Source organism: Myxocyprinus asiaticus, chromosome 8, assembly GCF_019703515.2.
Source record: "Myxocyprinus asiaticus isolate MX2 ecotype Aquarium Trade chromosome 8, UBuf_Myxa_2, whole genome shotgun sequence".
Classification (NCBI taxonomy): domain Eukaryota; kingdom Metazoa; phylum Chordata; class Actinopteri; order Cypriniformes; family Catostomidae; genus Myxocyprinus; species Myxocyprinus asiaticus.
The window spans coordinates 47,813,935-47,840,202 of NC_059351.1; the positions used below are offsets into that span (position 1 = coordinate 47,813,935).

The 26,268-nt window shown below is 40.1% G+C and overlaps 1 protein-coding gene across 6 annotated transcripts in view; it reads left to right on the forward strand.

Moving 5' to 3' along the window:
- LOC127444684 (nephronectin-like) overlaps window positions 1–26,268 on the forward strand; it is a 72,506-nt gene that overhangs the window by 28,983 nt on the left and 17,255 nt on the right. For 2 of the 6 annotated variants that reach the window (XM_051704205.1, XM_051704206.1), the window contains 3 exons: window positions 8,684–8,776; window positions 18,863–18,982; window positions 22,136–22,255. In XM_051704205.1, coding sequence (XP_051560165.1) covers window positions 8,684–8,776; window positions 18,863–18,982; window positions 22,136–22,255 — 333 coding nt within the window. The remainder of the gene's footprint in view (window positions 1–8,683; window positions 8,777–18,862; window positions 18,983–22,135; window positions 22,256–26,268) is intronic. The other 4 variants (XM_051704208.1, XM_051704209.1, XM_051704210.1 and 1 more) reach the window with 2 other exon arrangements.

The window sequence follows — 26,268 nt, forward strand, 5'->3', positions numbered from 1 at the left end:
ATTCTAAAGCTCCAATTTGTCGATGATTTTATTTAATGGCCTTTTGATGTAGTTGTCACCATGGAGGTCTAATCAGCACAATGTTTTGGCAGTTATTAACACTCACCAAGCACCAGATGGATAATATTTGCTTTGGCGAATACATAAAATTATGTTAACTGCCAGTTGGGTGGGAATTTTATCAAGAACGGTAACATAATAAAGTTTAAATCAAACTGAAAAAATTATACTCTGAGCAATGACATGACATTGCGATTCAAATCAAAAACATACCAATAATCTACTGAAGAAAAAATATATTGCAACTTGCAGATCTTCAAACTACCATCTTGAGTTATCTAGGATTCCTAAAGTTTTAATTTTCCTAGAACTTGATGTGGCGACATATACAGTACTTTACAGTTTGTGGAATTGTTTTCACATTAAACAATAAAAATGAAACTATGAAGAACAAAACCACAATGTTCCTTCACGTTTTTATGACAGGTGTAGTTTTACTGATTGACCTGCGATGTTTGACACTAAGGAAAAACAGCTAAATAATCCAGCTTTCATTTTATTTTATTTTCTTTGCTAAAAATAATGCAAAATACAGTTTTATGGCCTGTAAAAAAGCATATATGTTTAATTTTCTCAATTTACCCAGCATTGGCAGGTGTGGCAAAACGTTCATTCGAGACGCTTGATGTTGTATTGAGTTTTATAGATATTCAGGAAGTGAGACTTCCCCTTTAGATGATAATATCTCAATTACAGTCGAGAATGCTGCACCAAAATAAAGAAGAGATGTGGGACTAGATACTGTCTGAGGTCGTCTCATCAGAAGACCGCCGGCAACGGAGATAACCGCTGATTTAAAACGGCACATTTCCATTTGAGAGGAGAAAGCTAGAAGACTTATCGAGAGGATTTCGTGCCCTTGCAAGGCAAAGGGAGAAGCTGTAATTAAAAGATGGGAGGGAAGGGAAAACAATCCTTTGTGGAATGTGGAACAGAATCTTTTCGGTTTGTCTTGCATCGTGGTCTTGTGTCAAGTTGATGAAGCTTCTTTGCCTTTCTGGACCGAGCGGAAATTATTTCTGTTTCTCAACAGATGACGTTCCTATCAGCTTAAAAAGGCTCTTATGACAGAAGCGATTAAAAGTATCAGATAATTTTTAGGGGAAATGACAGATGATTATGTGATACTGAGGGCTTATTTGTCTTGTTCGCTTTAAACTTTGACAGGTGCTGTTTAGAGCAGATGCCTGGATGGCATATTAAAATTATCAGTGGAAATAATCAAGCCTTTAATTTTCAGCAGCTGACTGAAGTGCTTATCAAGCTGCTAAGTGTTTTTGTTTATAGGATTTATCTATAGCAAAACAATCAGCTTGCTAATTAAATTATTGCACCTGAGAAACCCAATCACTTTTATTTCATTAAATATTTTAATAGTTGCTAATATTATTCATGATTGATTTTTAATAGATTCCAAGTCGGTACTTTGTGACATTTGATCGTAACAACATGAAGTCAGAATTTCTGTTTGTTGACAGTTCTGTATAACTGTTTCCTTTTGTACTTAATGATGCAGATATAATATAATATTATTTATTTATTATATTATACCTGAAACACAAATAAAAATTATAGCTTTGTAAAACAGTACAGTATATATTTTCAGATTCTAAATTCTGATTGCAATCAATTTTAAAAGCAAAAAATACTTAGCTTCGCATTACACACAAAAATCCTCCTAAAATGAATAGTTCGCCCAAAAATGAAAATTCTCTCATAATTTATTCACCCTCCATCCCAGATGTGTTTGACTTTCTTTCTGTTTGTGTTCAGCAGAACACAAACAAAAAATATCTCAGCTCTGTAGGTCCTCAGCAATATAATAGGTGTGGGTAAGAAACTGGGCCGGCAGTTGAGAATGCGAATGCCCACCTCCCTTAACGGGGCAAGGGCAGCCTCTGTGACCTTTGTAAAGACGCGAGGAGACAGGGACAGGCCGAAAGGGAGGACTTTGTACTGATACGCCTGACTCTCGGACGCAAACCGCAGGAAGGGTCTGTGTCAAGGAAGGATCGAGACGTGGAAGTACGCATCCTTCAGGTCTACCGCCACGAACTAATCTTGATGCCGGATGCTCGCCAGAATGCGTTTTTGCGTCAGCATCTTGAACGGGAGTCTGTGTAAAGCCTAGTTCAGTACTCACAGGTCCAAGATTGGCCGCAACCCACCGGGCTGTAAAACCCCTTCTTCATCTCGGCTGGAGGGACAGGTTCTATCCCGCCCTTCCGTAGGAGGGTAGTGATCTCTGCGCAAGGTAGCAGTGTTTTTGTCCTTCACCAAGGTGAAGTGGACACCGCTGAACCTGGGCAGATGCCCGGCGAAGTGAATCGCGTAGCCGAGTCGGACAGTCCGGACCAGCCATCGTGACGGATTGGAAAGCGCAAGCGATGCGTCCAAGTTCCGCGCAAGGGGGACCAAAGGGACAACGTCATCGGACGTACTGGCAGGTGGGGCCTCACGGCGGGGTGGAGCTCGAGGTGACACACCACGTCGTGGCCGTGCTGAGTCTAAGGACATCAAAGCACTTACCTGGCTCCTTGTGATCACCCCCGGAACAGCCTGAGATGGGGGAGGAAGAGGCCTGTACTCGTGACCCGTGGAGACTGTCACATCGGGGGCGGATTTGTGCCACAGCTGGGCGCTCAGGGGCAGGAGACCGCCGCTGGAGCGCCAAACCTGCCAGAGTGGTGGACGGTGGTCGTGATGACAGCCGTGCACACCGGATACGTGACCCAGGGAACAAGGAAACTGCTCTGGCTGAGCTCTTGAGTACTGCAGCCACTTGGGCATGCAGTGCAATTAAATGCAAAAGGTAACAAAAAGATGGAGAGATCTGCTTACCAGCTCCAGAGCAGCGGGTTTCATTGTCCCTGGGTCACCTGTCTCAAGGGCACTTTGAAGCATTTCACGGGTTCTGGGTGGCCGCGAGATGGGTGGTGTCTGCTTCTTGCGGTGGGCTCCACGCCGGGGCCAGGCCGAAGGGGTGGGCTGCGGCAGAGCCGGTGCAGTCACCACAGGGGGACGCCCTTGGCGATGAGCAGACGGGGTGCGGGATCTTGAGCCGCGCCGGGGCAGGATATGCCAGCTAGCATCCGTCTACTGCTCCACCGTCAAGAACTGCTGGGCAAAGTCCTTGACAATGTCGCAGAATAGGCCAGCCTGGGAGATGGGGGCAGCAAGGAATTGTGTCCTGTTGGCCCCACCCATCTCGACCAGGTTGAGCCAAAGATGGCTCTCCTGGACCACTAATGTGAACATCGTCCGCCCGAGAGACCGCGCCGTGACCTCCGACGCTCGGAGAGCGAGGTCAGTTGCCAGTGCTGTTCCTGCATCAATCCCAGGGCAAACTACCCTCATGCAGTTCCTTTAGCGCCTTGGCAGGCTTGCAGGAGAGCCATGGCGTGCAGGGCGGAGGTGGCTTGTCCAGCGGCACCGTAGGCCTTAGCTGTCAGAGTCAACGTAAACCTACAGGCCTTGGACGGGGGCCTTGGACGGGGGCTTTGGGCGGCGCTTTGCGGGCATAGGTGCCTTTATCCACCGGGGGATTGCCGAATAGCCCTTGGCCACCCCACCATCGAGGGTAGTGAGGGCGGGGAAGCTGAAAAGATCGGAACCGGACAGTAAAAAGTGCCTCCCGCGACCTTGTCAGCTCTTCATGCACTTCCGGGAAGAAAGGAACGGGGGCGGGGCATGGCTTTGAGCAGCACCGCAAGCCCAGGAACCAATCATCGAGCCGCCAGGGTTCAGGGAAGAGCAGAGGGTTCCACTCTAGCCGACGCTCGCGGCTGCCCAGGAAAGCATGTCGTCATCTCTGCGTCAGCCAGTGACTGGGCAATCGTCCCCGAAGGGAGGAGCCCAGCTGAGGCTTCTGACTGGACGAGCCCGCTCTCCGATGCTGCGCTCGAGAGCTCATCATTTTCGCTGGCTCCGAATAAGAGGTCGAACTCGCCGTGAGATGAGCCGGCGGACTCATCCGGAAGCCCGATCGGGGCAGACGAGTGTGCTGGGGAATGGGAGGTCCACGGGGGGATACCCGGTGGAGGCGGTCCCATTGGGGTCCCCAAATCGCCCCCAGTGCTAGCCGCGCTGGCCTCATATCCGTGGGTAAGAGGACCGAGGCGGGGAGCCTCTGGGGTGGCTTGCTTTCTAACGAAGGCGAGCCGCGACCACAACGTTGCCATGGACATATCCTAACATGATCATCCACGAACGCTGTCTCTGTGTGAGCAGTGCCCAGACACGAAAGACAGTGATCGTGACCGCCAGAAGGCGAGAGATAACGAGTGCAACCAGGAATAACACACAATCGGAAAAGCATCTTTAGAAAGACGCGTCTTTAAAAAGACGTTACGTGTGTGCCGCTCTTTTAGAGAAATATACTATTTTAGAGAAATATACTCTTTTATTTATGCCGAAGCGCCCAGGGGCATTCTCTGCATTGCACCAGTGCAGAGGGGGGAGAAGCCGCTGAAATGCACTGTCAGATCCAGCAGAGGTGAATGAACAGTCGTGGGAATTCAGCTCAGTGAGCATGACCATTCGGCTCCGAAGAGAAAATCTGAATGAGTGGTTGCAGCTGCAGCTCCAGGTCCTTTTATACCCGTATGTCAGGGGGAGTGGCATGCAAATACCACTCACCAATTTTCATTGGCCTTTTATCAAAGACCAGAGGTGTCTCGCGCTCCCAAGAGTGACCCCTAGTGTCACTACATCGACACAACGTCGAGTGAGTGACAGATTGGGAACCACTGGAGTCTTATGTATTACTTTTATGTTTCCTGAGATATTCTTCTAAAAATCTTCCTTTGTGTTCTGCTGAAGAAAGAAAGTCATACACATCTGGGATAGCATGAGTGTGAGTAAATGATGAGAGAATTTTCATTTTTGGGTGAACTATCCCTTTAACCGTAGTAAAATCCCTGTAATGGACAACCTTGACAATAGGATAAAAGACACATTCAATAAATGAAAAATTTTCAATAAGTAATGCATAATGTATGTACAGTCAGATGATCAATATCGTAAAATAAACACGAAACTAGCATAGATATGTAGTAAATTGGTTATCTTGTAATACAGTTTAACAGTCATTATTTTTGACCAGATTGACCGATCAGATTCAAGTATTCCGGAGAGAAGTTTACAGTAATAGATAATTACAGTTATTAATAATAATCACAAACAATTTTTCTGCAAAGTCTTATAATTCATTCAGTTGCATTAATATTAATTTTAGTTGATTTTCAGTAACAGTTCTCTTCACACACATTTTTAAAAATCTGAGTCATAAACTCACAGAAATCCAGCAAATAAGCTTTTTTTTTGCAATAAAAGCATAATTAGCATTCGCATCCTTCGATCTGCTCAGTTGTGTCAAGCAGAGTGCCTGGAGTTGCTCTTCACTGTCATGGAGATGACAAGAGACAGATGGGCATCTTTGCCTAGAACAAATAAACTCATTATATCACTAATCCATTTAGGAGTGAAATGACACTGAGTGGCATTCAGCTCTCCGCAGATCAGATGAATTTAATAAGATGCTAATGTTCAGTGGGGGTCTGTGTAATTGAGAAGCTGCTTACCTGCTGTTCATGGTGCCTGTCAAGAATCCATTATAGGGTCTGACGGTGAACATCCCCTGATAGCACACGTACATCACTCAGATGTCTATTTGATGAGTGTTTACATCTGAAAGACATATTTTTTAGGTTGTTTTTCTCATCTGCAATAAGTCTATTAGACGTTTTCTTTCAGATGCAAATAAATCATTCATCAGATGTCTTTGAGACATTTACAATTTAGATGGTTTGTAAATCTGATCCTTTTAAGATGTTTAGCAGATGTTCGATTAGAATGCGATGCTTTCCAGATGAAAAATCTAAAACAGACATCTCGGAGATGTATGTGTGTGCTATCTGGGTTAAGAGTTGTATTATTCTTTTCAACATTAAGATGACTTCTAATGGTTTAATTAATCAACTCAATTTCAAATCAATACAATACAGGATCTCATTTTTAGCTAACTTGCAATCTAAGTTTTTATACATTATTTAAAGAGCAGTACTTTATTTAAAGGGCAATACCTGACAGATATCACTGAAAAGGATTAAAATCATACGGTTTAAGCCCAAAGTATACTTCGCCTGTCCGCATTCTGCAACTGTCCACGCACAGTCTGTGTGACGTACTTTTCATCATCAGGAGTGTCTTCGGATGTCTGCGCAAAGTGTCCGCTTGCAGCCAGATTTTTCTGTCCGCGCAGACTGTGCGGGGACAGAAAAGGCTGGAAAATTTGTGCACATTAGCTATACAAGCCGTGTTACGTTTTTTAGCATAATATGAGGTAAAGAAGCATGAGTTAGTATACCAGCATTGTTAGATTTTACTGCTGATTTGAAATTTTTTAGATTTCGGTCTTTCCCCATTCAAGTAGATAGGAGCTGCACTGTCATGACTGGAAATAGCCTCCCGAGAGCGTTCCAAAGATGGCCGACAGTGGACTGACTTTCTAGAAAGACTTTGATACTGTATAGTAGTCTTAAAGGTACAGTAACAAAAACAGCCTTTTTCATTGTCAGTTCTCAGAAGGTGGAAAGTTATCTGGTAAAACCAAATTACAGCTGTTTTCGGTGCAAGAAACCCTGACTAAATTTATTATTATAATTTATCATTTAAGAAAATATTAAAATGCTGCAAAAGCTTATAGCCCCTTGAATGTCTTCCTGGGTGTCTTCCTGTTCAAAACCATAAAGATATGGCCTCTGAATGCTGGCACAAGCACATATTTAAACAACTGCATAGTCTGCCTTATTCATCTGAACGTTTGAATTTCAGTAATCCATTTATAGGCATAATAATAGTTAATGTGGTTTGTTTGTGGAAAAACGCTGATCATTTCCGTATGATATTTAGAAGTTGGAAAGCCAAGCACAGCTGAAGGGATTAAATGGGATTCTTTACATGTCACCATGTAATTAAACCATGAAGCAACTGCATTGTTCTGTAACACTGACATTCCCTCCTCTTTTTTCCAATGTCAATCACAGACAGTTGTCGGTCACTGTACTTGGAATTTTAAAAAGCAGAAGAGTTATACCACACTATTATCACTTTAAATATGTAACCCTGCAGGCACTCTGTACTATTCTTAGGTTTGGTCTCTTTGTTTGGCACTAATAATAAAAATAATGTTCCAGGCATGGTACTTGGTGCTCACCATGTAATTATGCAGCTAAAACTGAGCTTTGCCCACAAAGTCCAAAGTCAGATTGAGGACGAAAAACATGTGATCATCATCTATACCATCTATTTTATGCAGACCAGGATTGTAACATTGTCTCTGCGGAACAATAATGGCCATTTCTCAACCTGTGGGTGTTTTGTTTTTTTTAATCGAGATGGGTGTTTTTAAACTATCCAATGAAAGAATGTAGTAGGCAAATCATTTAAAGCGGTTCAAAAACACCCAACCCGGTTTGAAAACGCCCACTGATTGGAAAACACCTATTTTTGTTCTGCAGAGACAAAAGTCTCCATCCTCATGGTGCTCACCATGTAATTATGCAGCTGAAACTGAGCCTTGCCCACTTGTATTTTTTTTTTCTTCCAAAATCAGATTGAGGACGAAAAACATCTGATCATCGTCTATACTATCTATTCTGTGCAGACCAGGAATGTAACATTATACTTTCATTTAAAGATAACATGAGCTGTGTCCCAAATGACGCACTACACTATGCACTTACAATATATGCACTCAGCCATGTAGTGTGTGTGTAGTAACATGCTAAATGGAACAATAAACTTTTTCTAACTACACAGAAACATTTGCTGTTTAATAGCTGACAGAAGTGACATTTCAAACGCCTGCGATGTGTTGCTGCTAGCTTTAGCGCGTTAGCCAACCTCAACACAACTTCAACAATTGTATCTCAAACAACATACATATTCACACAGCATGGGGTGATGGGAAATCATTCAACTTACATTTGTAAGGTGCTGTCATCACTTAAGTTTCGCTAGTTGCTACATTCTCAATATTTACTTTGTTTTATCAGGCCAGCATCACGGCCAGGTAACTCCGCCCCTTCCGCTACGTGCAGCAAACCGCGAGCGCTGAGTGCTTGAAGTGTCCAACATTCCACACTCCATTTTGACGGTTCAAAAAGTGCATCATCTGGGTACTCATAGTACACTTCTTTTTGTTGCATTTCCAATGTTAACATACTACTCGCACTACTTACACTACAAAATGACATAGAATAGTGCAGAAGTGTGCGGTTTGGGATGCATCAATGAATTCAAATTTGACCCCATTTACTTTATTAACCCTTTAAAGCATACCTCAGGTCTTTTAGTGACCTGAATCATAGTGATTTCCCACCTTGCATTATTTCCCACTTAATCTTCTTTTTAACTTAGAAATACATTACACTGTGAACATTAGATTCATTGTGAATACCACTTCATGTTTTCTTTAACTTACTTAAACATAATTATCTTATTGCCTAATGCTAACATTCTCCACTCTAGGAAGATGCATTGTTCAAAGGTGTGCTTTATTAATGTTTTTGTCCACATTACCCTGTGTGCTGTTATTTCTCTGTTGTCTTCAACCCAAAAGAAGAGCAAGCCTATATTAACCCCCCAATGTGGCACAGTCACCCTCCTGTTTATGTTCCAATGGACCACCAGCCGATGGGGGTGCCGTCAGAGGGTGAGCTAATCCTCTGTGTGTGATTTTCATGTAAGACTGCTTTCCAGATGACGCCTCTGGCCCAAGTGCATGGTGCAGTCTGCTTAGCCCAGCTGGAGCAAAAACTTTACCATTCTAGCAGATCCTGAAGCCTACACAGGCATGGCTGGAATGACATGGGGAAAGCCATGCATGCCTTGGCGGAAATACACACACACACACACACACACACACAAACCATGCAATTTCAACCTGCACCCCCCCCCCCCCCCCACACACACACACACACACACACACACATCCTTTCTGTGTCTGTCAGCTCCTCTGAACTTCTGATGCAGGACATCTTTCTTCTGTGAACACTCAAGAGGCTGCCAGGCTGCTCTCCACCGATCTGTCCCTCTTTAACGTCTCCTTTCTTTCTTCTGTCCGTCTCTTCAATCTGAGGCCCATCTTAAGTATGATGTCACTCAAATAATGTCTGTCATGATATCATTGATGTTACTGTTGTCAGTGGTAAAAATAAAAAGGGCACCAGCTGTATGTGGTGGGGCACCAGCACGCAAAAATTTGTGATGCATTTATGGAAAAAAAGGTCCAAAGCCTGGTTAAGATAAAAAAAAAATTATTATGTAACTCTTATGAGATTTTAAGTATAACTACTACAAAACACACACACACACAAACAAACAAACAATCTCTCTCTCTCTCACACACACACACACACACACAAGTGACGTGACTGAGAATGAGCTGTATATTGATGAGCTTAATCAAGGTAGGGAGATGGTGGAATCAGAGTAGAATTCTTCTTTTGGCCATGTGTTTGTAAATGTCAATGACCTCGTTTGGGTCAACTGGGATGTCCCTCTCAATGGATAGCAGTAGAAGATCTGAGAGCCTGCCTTCCCTACATCTGTTCCTGAGCTGGGTCTTGATCAGCTTCAGTTTAGAGAATGAACGATGTACTTAAGCGGCTGTCACTGGCATTGAGGTATACTGTATATTTTGAGGAGCTTAGTCAGGATAGGGAAAACTGTGTCCACATCATTGACTTTAAGACACCTTAGCATAGCTTGCACATTGCTGGTTGGAAGAGCATAGGATGAGTAGAACACCCTGAGTTCAGTGACAAGATTTTCTTCCTCCACGTCATAAAACTGGTAAACATCTCTAACAGATAGGGCAGCTCTGTCATCTGTCATGCCTTTCCAGTGACTTGACATGGTAAGGTAGTGAAAACCCAATAGGATTGCCCCAGTTGGGGTGTCATCCTTCCCCTTGAATCTCTGGTCTATTTCCTTGGAGAGGATGTCAATAAAAGTAAAGAACACCTTTCCCCAGTAGTGCTCCTCCAAGCTCTGGGCTTGATAGTCCTCTGTAGAAGATTGGGAGCTGTACTTGAACCCAACTACCCCTGCTTTTTCTTTGGATTTTGAAAAGAGGACCTTGAATTCCTCATCTTTCCTCATTGCTGTCACCCTTCCCGTGACCCCTTCTACAATGGTGTATGACACTGACAGATCAAGGTCCTTTCTCTGGAGTGCAGAAGAAGCAATGGCAGTCTCAGTGAAGACAGGTGTGGCAATATCCATGCATAGATTAAATTCAAAATCTATGCTGCACAAGAGTATCCGGGCATCACATGGTATACAGCTATAAAAGCAAACCAAACCAGAAAATGCATTTTTAGTAAGCTGCAATCTTTCCGTTGCTTTAAGTGCACTTAATCAAGTTTTATCTACCATAAGGGCATCCAAGAGGGCACTTTTGCTGCGTTTTTTTCTAACATAGGGGCACCAGGGGGGCTCACCAAAACTGGACAGTTAAAGACTGGAAAAACATTGCCTGGTCTGATGAATCTCGATTTCTTCTGAGGCCCACTGCAGCTTCAGATTTCTGTTCTTGGCTGATAGAAGTGAAACCTGACATGGTCTTCTGCTGTTGTAGCCCATCCACCTCAAGGTTCGACATGTTGTGCATTCTGAGATGCTATTCTGCTCACTACAATTGTACAGAGGTGTTATCTGAGTTACCGTAGCCTATCTGTCAGCTCGAACCAGTCTGGCCGTTCTGCATTGATCTCTGTCATCAACAAAGCGTTTCTGTCCACAGAACTGTCGCTCACTGGATGTTTGTCGTTTTTGGCACCATTCTGAGTAAACCCTAGAGACTGTTTTGCATGAAAATCCCAGGAAATCAGCAGTTACAGAAATATTCAAACCAGTCTGTCTGGCACCAAATATCATGCCATGGTTGAAATCACTGAGAACAAATGTTTTCCCCATTCTGATGGTTGATGTGAACATTACCTGTAGCTCCTGATCCGTATCTGCATGATTTTATGCATTGCACTTGCTGCCACATGATTGGCTGACAAGATAATTGCATGAATAAGTAGGTGTACAGGTGTTCCTAATAAAGTGGTCGGTGAGTGTATATTCACTGATAATGATTTTACAAAAGTGACAATAACTATAACACTATATTTTGTCTGAAACTATGGTTAAGGGTGGTATGATGGCTAGTAATTAAACTCCTAAATTATATATCTTTATGGCCTCTCACTGGTTCATTTAATTTGATTCTCCACTGTTCATAAATGCAGCACTAAGAAATAGGCTGCAGTCCCACATTCATTATGGTGTATATTTATTTAGTCTACAGTACCTGTACTCTCTGTTCCAGCTTCACACCTCCTACCCTCTGTTTTCTCCCTACCAGACTGGACAAATTAGCCTTTTTTATTTTAATCATTAGTTTGCTGTTGTTCAGAGCTGTCTCCAGTCCAAAAGGCTATTCTGGGAATGTAACATTTCGTTTCTGCTGTTTTCAGCTTTATTTTAGTGAGCAAAGGGCCAATGAGTCTTCAATAAATTATATTACATCATGATGGCGCCGCAGATGGCCACCTTGGTGCGGAGCACTTCTATTGTTTTGTTGTTTTTGTTTGTTTGTCCTGTGTTTATTAATATTTTTCCAGTCAGTTTTACCAGAGACGAACTGCTGAACATTCGACAGCATATACCAGTCAATCTTTTCTCGGATTTTGAATATTCGGACGTTTTGTTTGACATTTTAGTCGGAGGCACGGCTGTGTTGTTTAAATGCGCTATGAGACGCAGGTGAGGGACAACGCTGCCGAGTATTCATCTAGCAAATCTCCGCTCTCTCCCTAACAAAACGGACCAACTACATCTCCTCAACCACACAAACAAGGACTTTTCAACCTCTGCTGCCTTGTGCTTCACAGAAACCTGGCTGAGTGAAGCCATTACAGACAGCGCGTTACATCTGCCGGGCTTTCAGCTGTTCAGAGCGGATCTTTTCGCGGAGTTAACGGGGAAAACGAGAGGCGGTGGAACATGCTTTTACATCAATGAAAGTTGGTGTACAGATGTTACAACGTTAAAGAAGATGTGCTGTCCTAATTTGGAAACGCTCTTTATTAATTGTAAGCCTTTCTACTCGCCATGGGAGTTTTCCTCGTTTATTCTGGTGAGTGTTTATATCGCGCCAAACACGTGTTTGAATGCCGTGCTGCAACAGCTGGCTGATCAAATCACAGACACAGAACAACAATAGCTGGACTCAGTTATTATTTTTCTTGTGGATTTTAACAAAGCAAACCTCACACGTGAACTGCCCAAATACAAACAGCACATTACATGCCCAACCAGAGACAGAAATATACTGGATCACTGCTACACAACAATAAAGGATGCATATCACTCTGTTCCTAGAGCAGCTTTGGGACTATCTGATCACTGTCTGGTTCATCTTCTTCCAACCTACAGACAGAAATTAAAATCTGCTAAGCCTGTAGTAAGGACTGTAAAGTGATGGACCAACGAAGTTGAGATGGAACTACAAGCCTGCTTTGACTGCACTGATTGGAGTGTTTTTGAGGCTGTAGCCACAGACCTGGATGAGCTCACAGATACTGTTACATCATATATCAATTTCTGTGAGGATATGTGCATTCCTACTAGGACTTATTTAACATTTAACATTTAACAACGACAAACCATGGTTTACAGCGGAACTCAGGCAGCTTCGTCAGGCCAAAGAAGATGCTTACAGAGTTAGGGATAAAGTCTTGTACAATCAGGCCAGGAACACACTGAATAAGGGAATCAGAGTGGCTAAAAATGATACTCCGAGAAGCTGAAAAACAAGTTTTCAGCTAACGACCCTGCATCAGTGTGGAGTGGTAACCCCAACCCTGTGGTGGACCAACAACTGGCTAACGACCTGAATGTGTTCTACTGTAGATTTGAAAAGCCCAATCTCACACCCCACACCCACACTGACCTTTACTTCAAACAAACACCAACACCTCCTGCAACCCCCCTCCTCCCCCTCCTGCTATTCAACCTGCACTTAAGATCTGTGAAGATGATTTGAGCCGCATCTTTTGAAAACAAAGGATAAAGAAAGCACAGGGCCCAGATGGTGTTTCACCTGCATGTATTAGATCCTGTGCTAACCAGCTGGCCCCCATTTTCACACAGATCTTCAATAGATCACTGGAGCAGTGTGGAGTCCCATGCTGCTTCAAACGTTCCACTATCATACCATCCCAAAGAAACCAAAAATCACAGGACTTAATGACTACAAACCTGTCACCCTGACATCTGTGGTCATGAAGTAATTTAAGAGACAGGTGCTGGACCACCTGAAGGACATCACCGGACCCTTTCTAGATCCCCTTCAGTTTGCTTATCGAGCAAACAGGTCTGTGGATGATGCAGTCAACATGGGATTGCATCATAGCCTGCAACATCTGGACAGACCAGGTACATATGCAAGGATCCTTTTTGTGGACTTAAGTTCAGCTTTCAACACCATCATCCCAGCTATTCTCCGGACTAAATTACACCAACTCTCTGTTCCCACGTCTATCTGTCAGTGGATTACCAGCTTTCTGACAGACAGGCAGCAGCTTGTGAGACAGGGGAAATTCACTTCCAGCACCTGTACAATCAGCACTGGTGCCCCCTATGGATGTGTGCACTACTCTTCTCCCTCTACACCAACGACTGCATCGCCAAGGACCCCTTTGTCAAGCTCCTGAAGTTTGCAGACAACACCACTGTCATTGGCCTCATCTGAGATGACGATGAGTCTGCATACAGAAGGGAGGTTAAACAGCTGGCTGTCTGGTGCAGTCAAAAGAACCTTGAGCTGAACATGCTCAAATGGTGGAAATGATTGTGGACTTTAGGAGGAACCCCCCAACACTGTCCCCCCTCACCATTCTAAACAGCACTGTGGCAGCAGTGGAGTCATTCAGGTTCCTGGGCACTACCATCTCACAAGACCTGAAGTGGGAGACCCACATTGACTCCATTGCAAAAAAGAGTTCTACTCAGTGGTCACTGAGTCTGTCCTCTGCACTTCAATAACTGTCTGGTTTGGTTCAGCTACGAAATCAGACATCAGAAGACTACATAGGACAGTTCGGACTGCTGAGAGGATTATTGGTTGCCCCCTGCCCCCCTTCAAGAATTATACACATCCAGAGTGAGGACGAAGGCTGGAAAATTCCCAACATAATTCCCATATTTCCATTTATGTTATTCCATAGTTTTGATGACTTTAATATTATTCTAAAATATGGAGAAAAAATTAAAAAAAATAAATAATAAGTGTTTCAAAACCTTTGACCGGTAGTATATGTGTATATGTATGTGTGTATGTGTGTGTGTATGTATATGTTTGTATGTTTGTATGTTTGTATGTGTGTATGTGTGTATGTATGTATGTGTGTGTATATATATATATATGTATATGTGTGTGTGTGTGTGTGTATATGTATGTGAATATGTATGTATATATGTATATACTGTATATATATATATTGTCTATTGTGTATTCTATATATACTTTTCAAAATTTATCTATTTTTTATTCAATTTTAACTATTTTTTAAAAGTCTTGTTGCTGTTTTTTTGTATTGTTGTGTACTGGAAGCTCCTGTTACCAAGACAAATTCCTTGTATGTGTAAGCATACTTGGCAATAAAGCTCATTCTGATAAAGCTCATTCTGATAATGGACAGAAAAGTCTCCTCTTCACCCCCCTCGGCAATAACAGGAGTTAGTACTGAGTTGTCTCACTGTTTTTTAAACATTTTGTCTGAGAGCAGTTTGTCCACATGGTGCTCAGAGAGCTACTGCCTACATATATCTAAAGTGAAAACACTGTAGGAGAGAAAAATGAAAATGAACAAGACAGAAATGCAGGGTAGAGATATACATGGGATTCGGAGTATTTGTAGACAGTTTGTTACTACTTGCTATAGTGAGTAAGGTCAGGTTAGCTTTTAATATTTAGCGTTAGGAACTGCATACCACATTATAATAACTTAAAGGAATAGTTAACTGAAAAATGGAAATTCTGTCATCATTTTTTCACCCTCATGTCATTCCACACTCAAGTTTTTTTTCTTCTTCGTGAAACACAAAAGGCAAAAATGTCCTAGTTGCGACAGAGTTTGATGATCCATTATGCAAGCACAAATGAGATTTGAGAGTTATGATAGAGATGGTTTTCTACGAATGATGTTTAAGATTTCTTGTCTGCTCCTCATATGAAGCTATTATATGAACAATTGGAATGTAGCGTTGAGATGTATGGGCCAATTTTATAGTACTTTAATGTCCATTTTTGGATATTTTGCAGCCCCATCCCCATTCACTTGCATTGTATGGAAAAGAGCAGCCAGGACATTCTGTAAAACTACTTGTTTTGTGTTTTAGATTGGGATGAGAGTAAGTGTTGACTAAATTTTAATTATTGGGTGAACTATTCTTTTAATATTCACTGAAAATTATTATTATTATTATTATTATTATTATTATTATTATTTTCAAATTATTTTTGTCTTACCAAATTTCCATTTTCTAATTTCAACTATTTCAGCCTTTTTGTTTCCAAGTAAGTGTTAACAGAGTCCACTGATGATATCCACAAGAAAAGAATGCCAAAGCATTCAACGTTGGTCAATTATGCCCCTAATCATCATGAAATTGCTACCTAATTAGACATTTTAATTCTCTCTGAGTGTTTAATTATGGTTCTCAGCAGCTCATAGCTACATATGTGGTTAGAAAGGGTTGCTGCACTGTGACAAGGTGTTGAAGAGTTTGACATATTTTTCTTTTCATACATTCTTGCATTGGTTTGAAATGTTTGCCATTTTAAGATTGTTTTCTACTTTGCAACTGAGATTATTTTATATTGGTTTGAAATATAGAAGTATAAAATGAATGGTAGCGGTGGGCAGTATTACCAAAATCTTAAATAATTATGAGTCATTTTATTTCACTGTCAGTGTTGGGTGTAATTTGATCAACTATTTACTGTAATCTAATTACTTTTTAGTCAAAAAGTAGTGTAAGTAGCAGTTATAAATTCTAGTAATCAGATTACAGCGATTGATTTACAGTTGTACTTTTCTGTACATTACATGGATTACATGTTTCTTAAATAGTATTATTTATGTAGAATTTAAAACATGATTTATGTGTACGTCTGATATAAGGGACGCCGCATGTCGCACCACATTTTGCATAAAAAAACATGAAATTGCTCCCTCTATAATCAACATTTCTACACTGGAAGCACTTGTCTGCAACACGGTTTGCAAAGTAGTCTATCGTTTTCTGCTTGGTTTCACAAGATTGGTATAGCACAATCTCTACCAGATGACACATTTCTATAGTTTCACAATACTTACTGCTCAGCCCTAATAGGTAATATTTCTTGATGAATGTCCTCCCCCACCTCTGCTAATCATCGCAGTCAAGTGACCTCGCTGTGATGTCAATTACCATTTATACAGTGTTATAGCTGTGGCATTTATCTATTTAAATCTAGCCATCTGTCAAATATAGCTAGCACTCGATTCTCGAGAATGCATTCCGCGCATAACCGACCACTAAAGATGGCGCCATTCTCTCAGAACTGGGCCATGCCAAAGACACTCATGTGCCCCAACCAGGAAAATCTATTTTCAGTCTGGTGCAAATGAGACTGCAGGCATCACTCTACGTGTCTGGCCTGTAAACTTGGCTGTGTATCTTACCGTATTGAGATGTAAGTGATATTGCTAGCTGATGACCAGTGTGGCACAAACTTCAGGATATATAGCTGAGCACAGAGGTAAACCATATCCGAACCGTGCATGGTGGCTTTAGCACAATCTCAAATCGAAGTGGAGCATTACTCTCTATTGGTTTGAGAAAAATCTTCAACCAAATTCTGGTTGTTATTGCCCTCAACGTGCAGTGTTGTAGCCCATTTGAGAAATCGTTTAATAAATGAAACAAAAAATTATTAAATGTATAAGTGTGAATAAATGTATGAAAAATCAAGCATTTGAAAAGAAAAACAAGATGATAAAGAAAAATAGATTTAAATATGTAAGTATATATTTCACTTTTGTGAATAATACAATTATTTTTAAGATGTGATTACAAAGTAATATGCTTTTATCAATTTCCAAGCTATCCTTGTCAATTATTTTAAAAGAAAAAAGAAAATCAATTAACAAAAACAAATAAATTGGCAATTCAATTTTCAATTTAGCTATTGATAATCAGTGTTGGCTGTAGTCTAATTATTTAGTCAAAAAGTAGTGTAATGCATTACATTTTATTCTTGTAATCAGATTACAGTTACTGACACTCAATTAAGTTAATTACTTTAGGTACATTACTTGGGTTACATATACTTTAATATGTTTGTAGAATAGATTTATACATGTAAATATATTGGTGTGTTTTTCTGTGGCAGCCGAAGAGTAACTTACTTAACTTACATTGTAAGAAATCTGATTACATTTTAGAGAAGTAAATAGTCATTTGTAGTGAATTACTGTTAGAGTAACTTAACCTAACACTTCTGATAATATCAACATTGACAAATTTGAAAATTGTTATTTTAAATATAATTTCAAAATCATTGATAATTGCATATACACTCAAAACATAAATTTTATATTTTATGCATTTTAATTTCATAACAAATATATATCAATTTAAAATAATCTTTAACAAAATTATTTTAAGTAGTACTAATTTAATTTGGATAAAGATTACACAATCGGTTTGATGGAAAGTTGTCATGAAATTAAAATGTGTAAATCTTAAAAATAGGCTAAAATATTTTCTGAGTGTATGATTTTTCTGTTGCTTTATTATTGTCATATATTGCCCTATTATCAATTTTGCAATGATAATAGGGCAGTAGGCAGACAGCACTCAATATGCTGTTATTCAAATGTTACAGAAGCTGTCAGTTGAGCTTATATCTTAAACTGATTATGCTTAATATCTTAAGGTCATGTAAACGCTTTAAACATCTCTCCTTTATCAAGGTAAGGTCATCAACGGTTTAAGCAAAAAACGATTTTTGCCTATTACCCTGATTTCGTCTTAATTGTAAACACCTTCACTGTAGTTCTGCCAGCTTATTCAATGTGCACACATCTTGTGCGCATGTCTGTTTAATGTTTTGACATTAAAACTGGAGATTTTTTTTTTCCCCAAATGTCATGTAAACAATATTTACTTGTGTTGTCAGTTTTGTAGAATAAGCGATTGTAATCCGCATTTTGCTGTGCATGTAAAGACTCATTAGTCAGGGGTGCATATGGTTTGGGTTCTCGTTCTTTAAAGTCTAGAAATGACTAAATTGTTTCAAAGTTTATAATATATTTGTTTATGTATTTAATGTCTAGAAATTAGTAGACAGTTGACCATTGCAGAGTTTTCACAAGGAAGACGCTTTGTGTCTCTGTATCAAAACCCAACATCAGGACTAAGGGTCTTCATGAAAAAATAGTTTTCCAGTGTTGGAAGCAAAAGAGCAGGTTTGTTTTAAGTGCATCATGCTGTCGAGCAATACGCTCAGGGGTGGGCCTGTCCAGACACGGTGTCTTGCGGTTTCACCCTTTTTCCGTAGACACCGCCTCACAGCTTTGAGAGGATTGCCCTTTCAAATGTGACCTCTGGTTTAAGCCTAATTCCTGGCCATCTCAGCCTTTCCACCCAAACACGAGGATGTTTTGACCCCCCTCTCTGTTGTTTCTGTCTGCAGACCTGAACGAGTGTGGCCTCAAGCCTCGGCCCTGCAAACACAGGTGCATGAACACGTATGGCAGCTACAAATGCTATTGCCTCAATGGATACATGCTGTTACCTGACGGCAGCTGTGGAAGTGAGTCACAGCTCGTGTTTTCTGAAAATGTTGTCCAGCTGTGTCTGTTGCTGTGTTGTTCAATAGACTATAAAACTTCAAAAGAAAAAGAAAGGAGTGAACCATAAGTATATGTAATGTGTGTGAGATGGTATGTTCAATTCAATAAAATTTTATCTGTACAGCACTTTTCATGATGTATTGTTCCAAAGCAGCTTTACAAAGAATAAAGCCTTAAAATCCCCATTAAGCACACTGGCCCAAAAAAGTATTTAGGCACTTTATTTTTTGTCTTGATAGAAAAAAGAAAGCATGGCCCCAAGCAGTGAACCACACAGATACAGTATAATGTTTCAACAAGTTAGATGGTTCAATTAAATTCAATTTGAATTGGATAGTACTTTTCACAGTGTATTGTTCCAGACCTTAGTGCCTTAAAACCACCATTATGTACAAACTGCACATTTCATACAGCAGGTACTTTTAATTTATTTCAAAATATGCAGTTAACAGTTATGGCTTTAGCAGATTTCAAATCAAAATTGACTCAGGTTTCTATTTTGGTTTTCTGTTGATTAGAAAAAAATCGACATGCAAATTTTGGTTGTTATTGACCACATTTGTGGCAGTTAATAATTTTAATTTTTACTTTTACTAGTTCACTAGATTTATGCATTTGGAAAATACTACCAAAAAGTCTTCTTGGCTCAATTTAATTTAAAATGCATGTATTTTTGATTTTAAATGGAAAGTTATCTAGTTTAGTTTATGTTACTTTTGTTTCGTTTAGTTTTGTTTTTGTTTAGTTTTGTCCCCTCTCTTCCACACAGATCATTGTGAGAGCTCAGGGCATCCCGCAACTAAGCAGAAAACTTTAGAATGACTCACAAAAAATATGAGAAAGTTGTGAACTTCAACCCTGCCAGTAAAGGCTATGTCTTATTGCTGGCCTTGAGCAATGCTGACTATGCCAAGTGAACCGTGCCTGAGCTTGCCTGGTGCTTACTACACTTCCAAAGGGTTCAAGATTCCACGCTCTGATAAATATCGTCTCACCTCACACTTCAGCTAACACCACTGAATCACTTGTTAATCAAAGAATGAAGCAGTATTTTTGAAGTGGGTGGTAAAGAAATGCTTGGATCACAGATTACTGCATAGTTTTGAGAGGTTTTGTGTTGATCTGATAAGAGTCTGTTCAGGTGTATGTGTCAAAATATTCATATCTTCATGTAATTATACACACAAAAATGATTTTTAGCAGCTGTATGTCATAATAGTGTCAAATATGCTGACTTTGTGAGGTTGGGATGTGTTTTATACAGAATGTGTACCCAAGTAGTGAAGGAGTTCCCACATATGAGAGGAACTTTTTGGGTGCTTTTCCTGTCCTGTCCAACTCATCCATTCTTAATATAATTTTTGAATTAAAATGTTTGTTTATTAAAGAAATATGTTAACATACATTCTGTCAAATGTGTCCATATAAAGTATATATATATATATATATATATATATATATATATATATATATATATACACACACACATAAGAAATTCTGGGAAAATCAGATCATTTTAATATTATGATTTCCAGTCCTGCATGGAAAATTGATGGAAATAAACTTTTTAATTATTCATTATTTTATTTTCATTTTAATCATAAATAAAAAGTCATAAATAAGTCATGAATAGTCATTATAGATTTTATTAATTTAATTATTTTTATATAAATTATCCATTATATCAATGTAGATATTTGTATCTTATTTTCAGCTTTAATATATGTAATATATAAATTGCTGCTTGTGAGAGTAATCTTTATAAAATTAAAAAGATTAAAAATAAAAACTTTATTCATGTATGACTGGAAAAGTCATAAAAAAAATCACTGAATCTCTGTATACTGTATATATAATTATTTAACATTATAATAATTTATATTAATATATGAAGAAGATACAATTTTATATTATTAATATATAAAACATATAATAATAATAAAAAAAGAAAACGAAATGTACAGAAAGCATTACTTCTGAAGCAGGAACATTGTGCCATATTCTTGTCTCCAGAGTGGTTTTAACTCACAGATCTCATAGAAAGTAATGCCTGTGAAATACTCAACCCTCTACAACGGTTGAGAATGTGGAGTGCTGCTTTTCCGCAGGGCTGTATCACTGCAGAATCTAATAAAGCAAGGTTATCCTCTTCACTGCCCATTTCCTTCAAGGCCATGAAGCTAAATACGGAATAGTGTGCTCTCTTTTGCGACCCTTAGCCTTGCACCTCATTTAATGGGTGTATGCACTATCCATCCTATGTCTGTGTTCATGCTTGGTTGCTTATATATGGAAAATCTATAGGTAAATTGGATCAGTTGTCAAACGTTTTACTCCAGTGAATTTCTGTATAGACACATACCTTAAAGTCATGGCTACAAACACGCTATTGAACATTTACACCATTATTGCCCAGGAAAAAAGATATAGTTCATTGAATACATGTTGACCCAATAGCCCAGCGATGCTGTCACACTGTATGGGATAAGGTGTCACAATGGAATCTTCAGCTAAATAAATTATGAAACAGTAAAACAATTATGAAAATACATTAATAAGCAAATGCGCATTTACTATAAATTGCATACATTTATAACATTAATAAAGAAACTTGACACTTATCACAATAAAAATGTGATGACTTGCCCTGACCTGATATTTATTAAAAATATCCTTGTCCTGAGTTTAACCTTTCGGCTAAATTCTACCTTCATTATTAATTTGACCCTTACCTTAATGTACGCCAGTGTGGTTAGTATGGTCCACTTGTGGTAAACTTATTTACCCAACAGTTACTGCAAAATATGGTGTTATTGGAATCTTAGTACAAAGGAAAGAAAAATTATTCACAAAAATGTTTCTATTTTCGAGTGTTTTGAATTACGTAGGTGTTTGAAACAAGCATACAAAACCACTTCTAGAGAAAACACATATTTGTGTAATTGGAATTATAGTTACTGAGATACAGCCCTGCGACAACTTCCTCGTATGATAACTAGCCCCAATCTCCGCTACATTTTCTTTGCATCCCCTGTTCTGTGTTGTATTGAAAGTGCCAGCAATATTTTGTTGTATCATAACTGCCAAATCTACTATCCATGTGTCTCTCTCAGATGCCCGGACATGCAGCATAGCAAATTGCCAGTACGGCTGTGAAGTAATGAAAGGAGAGGTTCGCTGCCAGTGCCCGTCCCCAGGTCTACAGCTGGCACCAGATGGCAGGACCTGTGTGGGTATGTGTTCAATGCATTTCACCAGAAGCCAATCACAATTCACTGCTTTACTTTTTACTTTAAAAGGGTCATATCATGAGGAATCACGTTCCTTCATCTTTTGAGATAAAACGGTTCATGCACTATAAAAACATACAGTAACTTTCTGAACTCAAAACTTCCTCCCCAGTCCAAAAAAAGCATCTTTTGAAAGTTAGCTGCCAAAACGACTAGTTCTGAAATACTTTGATTTTCTCTTGTCAGAAAAAGTCACAGTGACGTAAAATAAGCAGAATGGACACTATTATGCCTAAACAATAGAACAACTACTGATAAGAGTCAAATGTGGGAAAATCAGCCAAATCTTGTGCCGTTTCTGGCTGTGTGTAGCACCTGCCGCTCTGCATATCCTTCCGAAGGATCCTAACATTAGAAACAAGCTGCTTAAGTTTATTTTAAAAGTGTCAGTGATTAGTTTTTTTCATATTTCTATGTGGACTGTTTTGTGAATCTCTCACAATCTAATGCAGGCTTTGCAAAGAGGCTGTGATTGAAAGATGCAGCAATGCAAACTATATATAGTACTATATAGACTCAACAACAAACCAGCAGCCAACAGAAAAATGCCTTTTCTCATTTCACATGTGAAGAGGGCATGTTTACCCAGAAATATGGACAGATAAATGCATTCATCGCGTCTTTAGTGATCCAGAACCTCATTCCACCCCCTTTACCACATCCATTTTTTGGAGGTATGCCCTCACCTCTTTAGTATTCCTTAATCTTTTGTGAATAGTGTATATGTGTATGTATATATATATATATATATATATATATATATATATATATATATATATATATATATATATATATATATATATATAATGTGAAATGTCAGAATAATAGTAGAGAGAATGATTCAGCTTTTATTTCTTTCATCACATTCCCAGTGGGTCAGAAATTTACATACACTTTGTTAGTATTCAGTAGCATTACCTTTAAAATGTTTAACTTGGGTCAAACATTTTGGATAGCCTTCCACAGGCTTCTCACAATAAGTTGCCCATTCCTCCAGAGAGAACTGGTGTAACTGAGTCAGGTTTGTAGGCTTCCTTGCTCGCAAATGCTTTTTCAGTTCTGCCCACAAATTTTCCATCAGACTGAGGTCAGGGCTTTGTGATGGCCACTCCAATACCTTGACTTTGTTGACCTTAAGCCATTTTGACACAACTTTGGAGGTATGCTTGGGGTCATTGTCCATTTGGAAGACCCATTTGCGACCAAGCTTTAACTTCCTGGCTGATGTCTTGAGATGTTGCTTCAATATATCCACATAATTTTCCTTCCTCATGATGTCATCTATTTTGTGAAGTGCACCAGTCCCTCCTGCAGCAAAGCACCCCCACAACATCAGAATCAGAATCAGAATGAGCTTTATTGCCAATTATGCTTATACATACAAGGAATTTGTCTTGGTGACAGGAGCTTCCAGTACACAACAATACAAAAACAGCAACAAGACTTTTAAAAAATAATTAAAATTTAATAAAAAAAAGATAAATATTGAAAAGAAAAAAGTATATATAGTATACACAATTGACAATATATATATATATATATATATATATATATATATATATATATATATATATACAGTATATAGCGTTGGCCAGAAGGCAACAGTTCAAAAAGGTAGTGGGCAGGGTGAGTGGGGTCCAGAGTGATTTTTCCAGCCTTTTTCCTCACTCTGGAAGTGTATAGTTCTTGAAGGGGGGCAGGGGGCAACCAATAATTCTCTCAGCAGTTCGAACTGTCCTTTGTAGTCTTCTGATGTCTGATTTCGTAGCTGAACCAAACCAGACAGTTACTGAAGTGCAGAGGACAGACTCAATAACCGCTGAGTAGAACTGTATCAGGTTGAACTTCCTCAACTGGCAAAGGAAGTACAACCTCTGCTGGGCCTTTTTCGCAATGGAGGGTCAATGTGGGTCAATGTGGGTCAGTGGGTCTCCCATTTCAGGTCCTGTGAGATGGTAGTACCCAGCAACCTGAAAGACTTCACTGCTGCCACAGTGCTGTTTAGAATGGTGAGGGGGGACAGTGTTGGTGGGTTCCTCCTAAAGTCCACAATCATTTCCACCGTTTTTGAGCATGTTCAGCTCAAGGTTGTTTTGACTGCACCAGACAGCCAGCTGTTTAACCTCCCTTCTGTATGCAGACTCATCGTCATCTCGGATGAGGCCAATGACAGTGGTGTCATCTGCAAACTTCAGGAGCTTGACAGAGGGGTCCTTGGCGATGCAGTCGTTGGTGTAGAGGGAGAAGAGTAGTGGGGAGAGCACACATCCCTGGGGGGCACCAGTGCTGATTGTACAGGTGCTGGAAGTGAATTTCCCCTGTCTCACAAGCTGCTGCCTGTCTGTCAGAAAGCTGGTAATCCACTGATAGATAGACATGGGAACAGAGAGTTGGTGTAATTTAGTCCGGAGAATAGCTGGGATGATGGTGTTGAAAGCCGAACTTAAGTCCACAAAAAGGATCCTTGCATATGTACCTGGTCTGTCCAGATGTTGCAGGATATGATGCAATCCCATGTTGACTGCATCATCCACAGACCTGTTTGCTCGATAAGCAAATTGAAGGGGACCTAGAAAGGGTCCAGTGATGTCCTTCAGGTGGGCCAGCACCAGTCTCTCAAATGACTTCATGACCACAGACATCAGGGCGACAGGTCTATAGTCATTAAGTCCTGTGATTTTTGGTTTCTTTGGGATGGTATGATAGTGGAACGTTTGAAGCAGCATGGGACTTCACATTGCTCCAGTGATCTATTGAAGATCTGTGTGAAGATGGGTGCCAGCTGGTTAACACAGGATCTAAGACATGCAGGTGAAACGCCATCTGGGCCCTGTGCTTTCCTTATCCATTTTTTTTCGAAAGACGCAGCTCATATCATCTTCACAGGTCTTAAGTGCAGGTTGAGTAGCAGGAGGGGGGAGGAGGGGGGTTGCAGAAGGTGTTGGTGTTTGTGTGAAGTGAAGGTCAGAGTGGGTGTGGGGTGTGAGATTGGGCATTTCAAATCTACAGTAGAACACATTCAGGTCATCAGCCATTTGTTGGCCCACCACAGGGTTGGGGGTAGGAGTCCTGTAATTCGTAAGTTGTTTCATGCCACTCCACACTGATGCAGGGTCGTTAGCTGAAAACTTGTTTTTCAGCTTCTCAGAGTATCTTTTTTTAGCCACTCTGATTCCCTTATTCAGTGTGTTCCTGGCCTGATTGTACAAGACTTTATCCCTAACTCTGTAAGCATCTTCTTTGGCCTGACGAAGCTGCCTGAGTTCCGCTGTAAACCATGGTTTGTCGTTGTTAAATGTTAAATGTTAAATAAGTCCTAGTAGGAATGCACATATCCTCACAGAAATTGATATATGATGTAACAGTATCTGTGAGCTCGTCCAGGTCTGTGGCTGCAGCCTCAAAAACACTCCAATCAGTGCAGTCAAAGCAGGCTTGTAGTTCCATCTCAGCTTCGTTGGTCCATCACTTTACAGTCCTTACTACAGGCTTAGCAGATTTTAATTTCTGTCTGTAGGATGGAAGAAGATGAACCAGACAGTGATCAGATAGTCCCAAAGCTGCTCTAGGAACAGAGTGATATGCATCCTTTATTGTTGTGTAGCAGTGATCCAGTATATTTCTGTCTCTGGTTGGGCATGTAATGTGCTGTTTGTATTTGGGCAGTTCACGTGTAAGGTTTGCTTTGTTAAAATCCACAAGAAAAATAATAACTGAGTCCAGGTATTGTTGTTCTGTGTCTGTGATTTGATCAGCCAGCTGTTGCAGCACGGCATTCAAACACGTGTTTGGCGCGATATACACACTCACCAGAATAAAGGAGGAAAACTCCCATGGCGAGTAGAAAGGCTTACAGTTAATAAAGAGCGTTTCCAAATTAGGACAGCACATCTTCTTTAACGTTGTAACATCTGTACACCAACTTTCATTGATGTAAAAGCATGTTCCACCGCCTC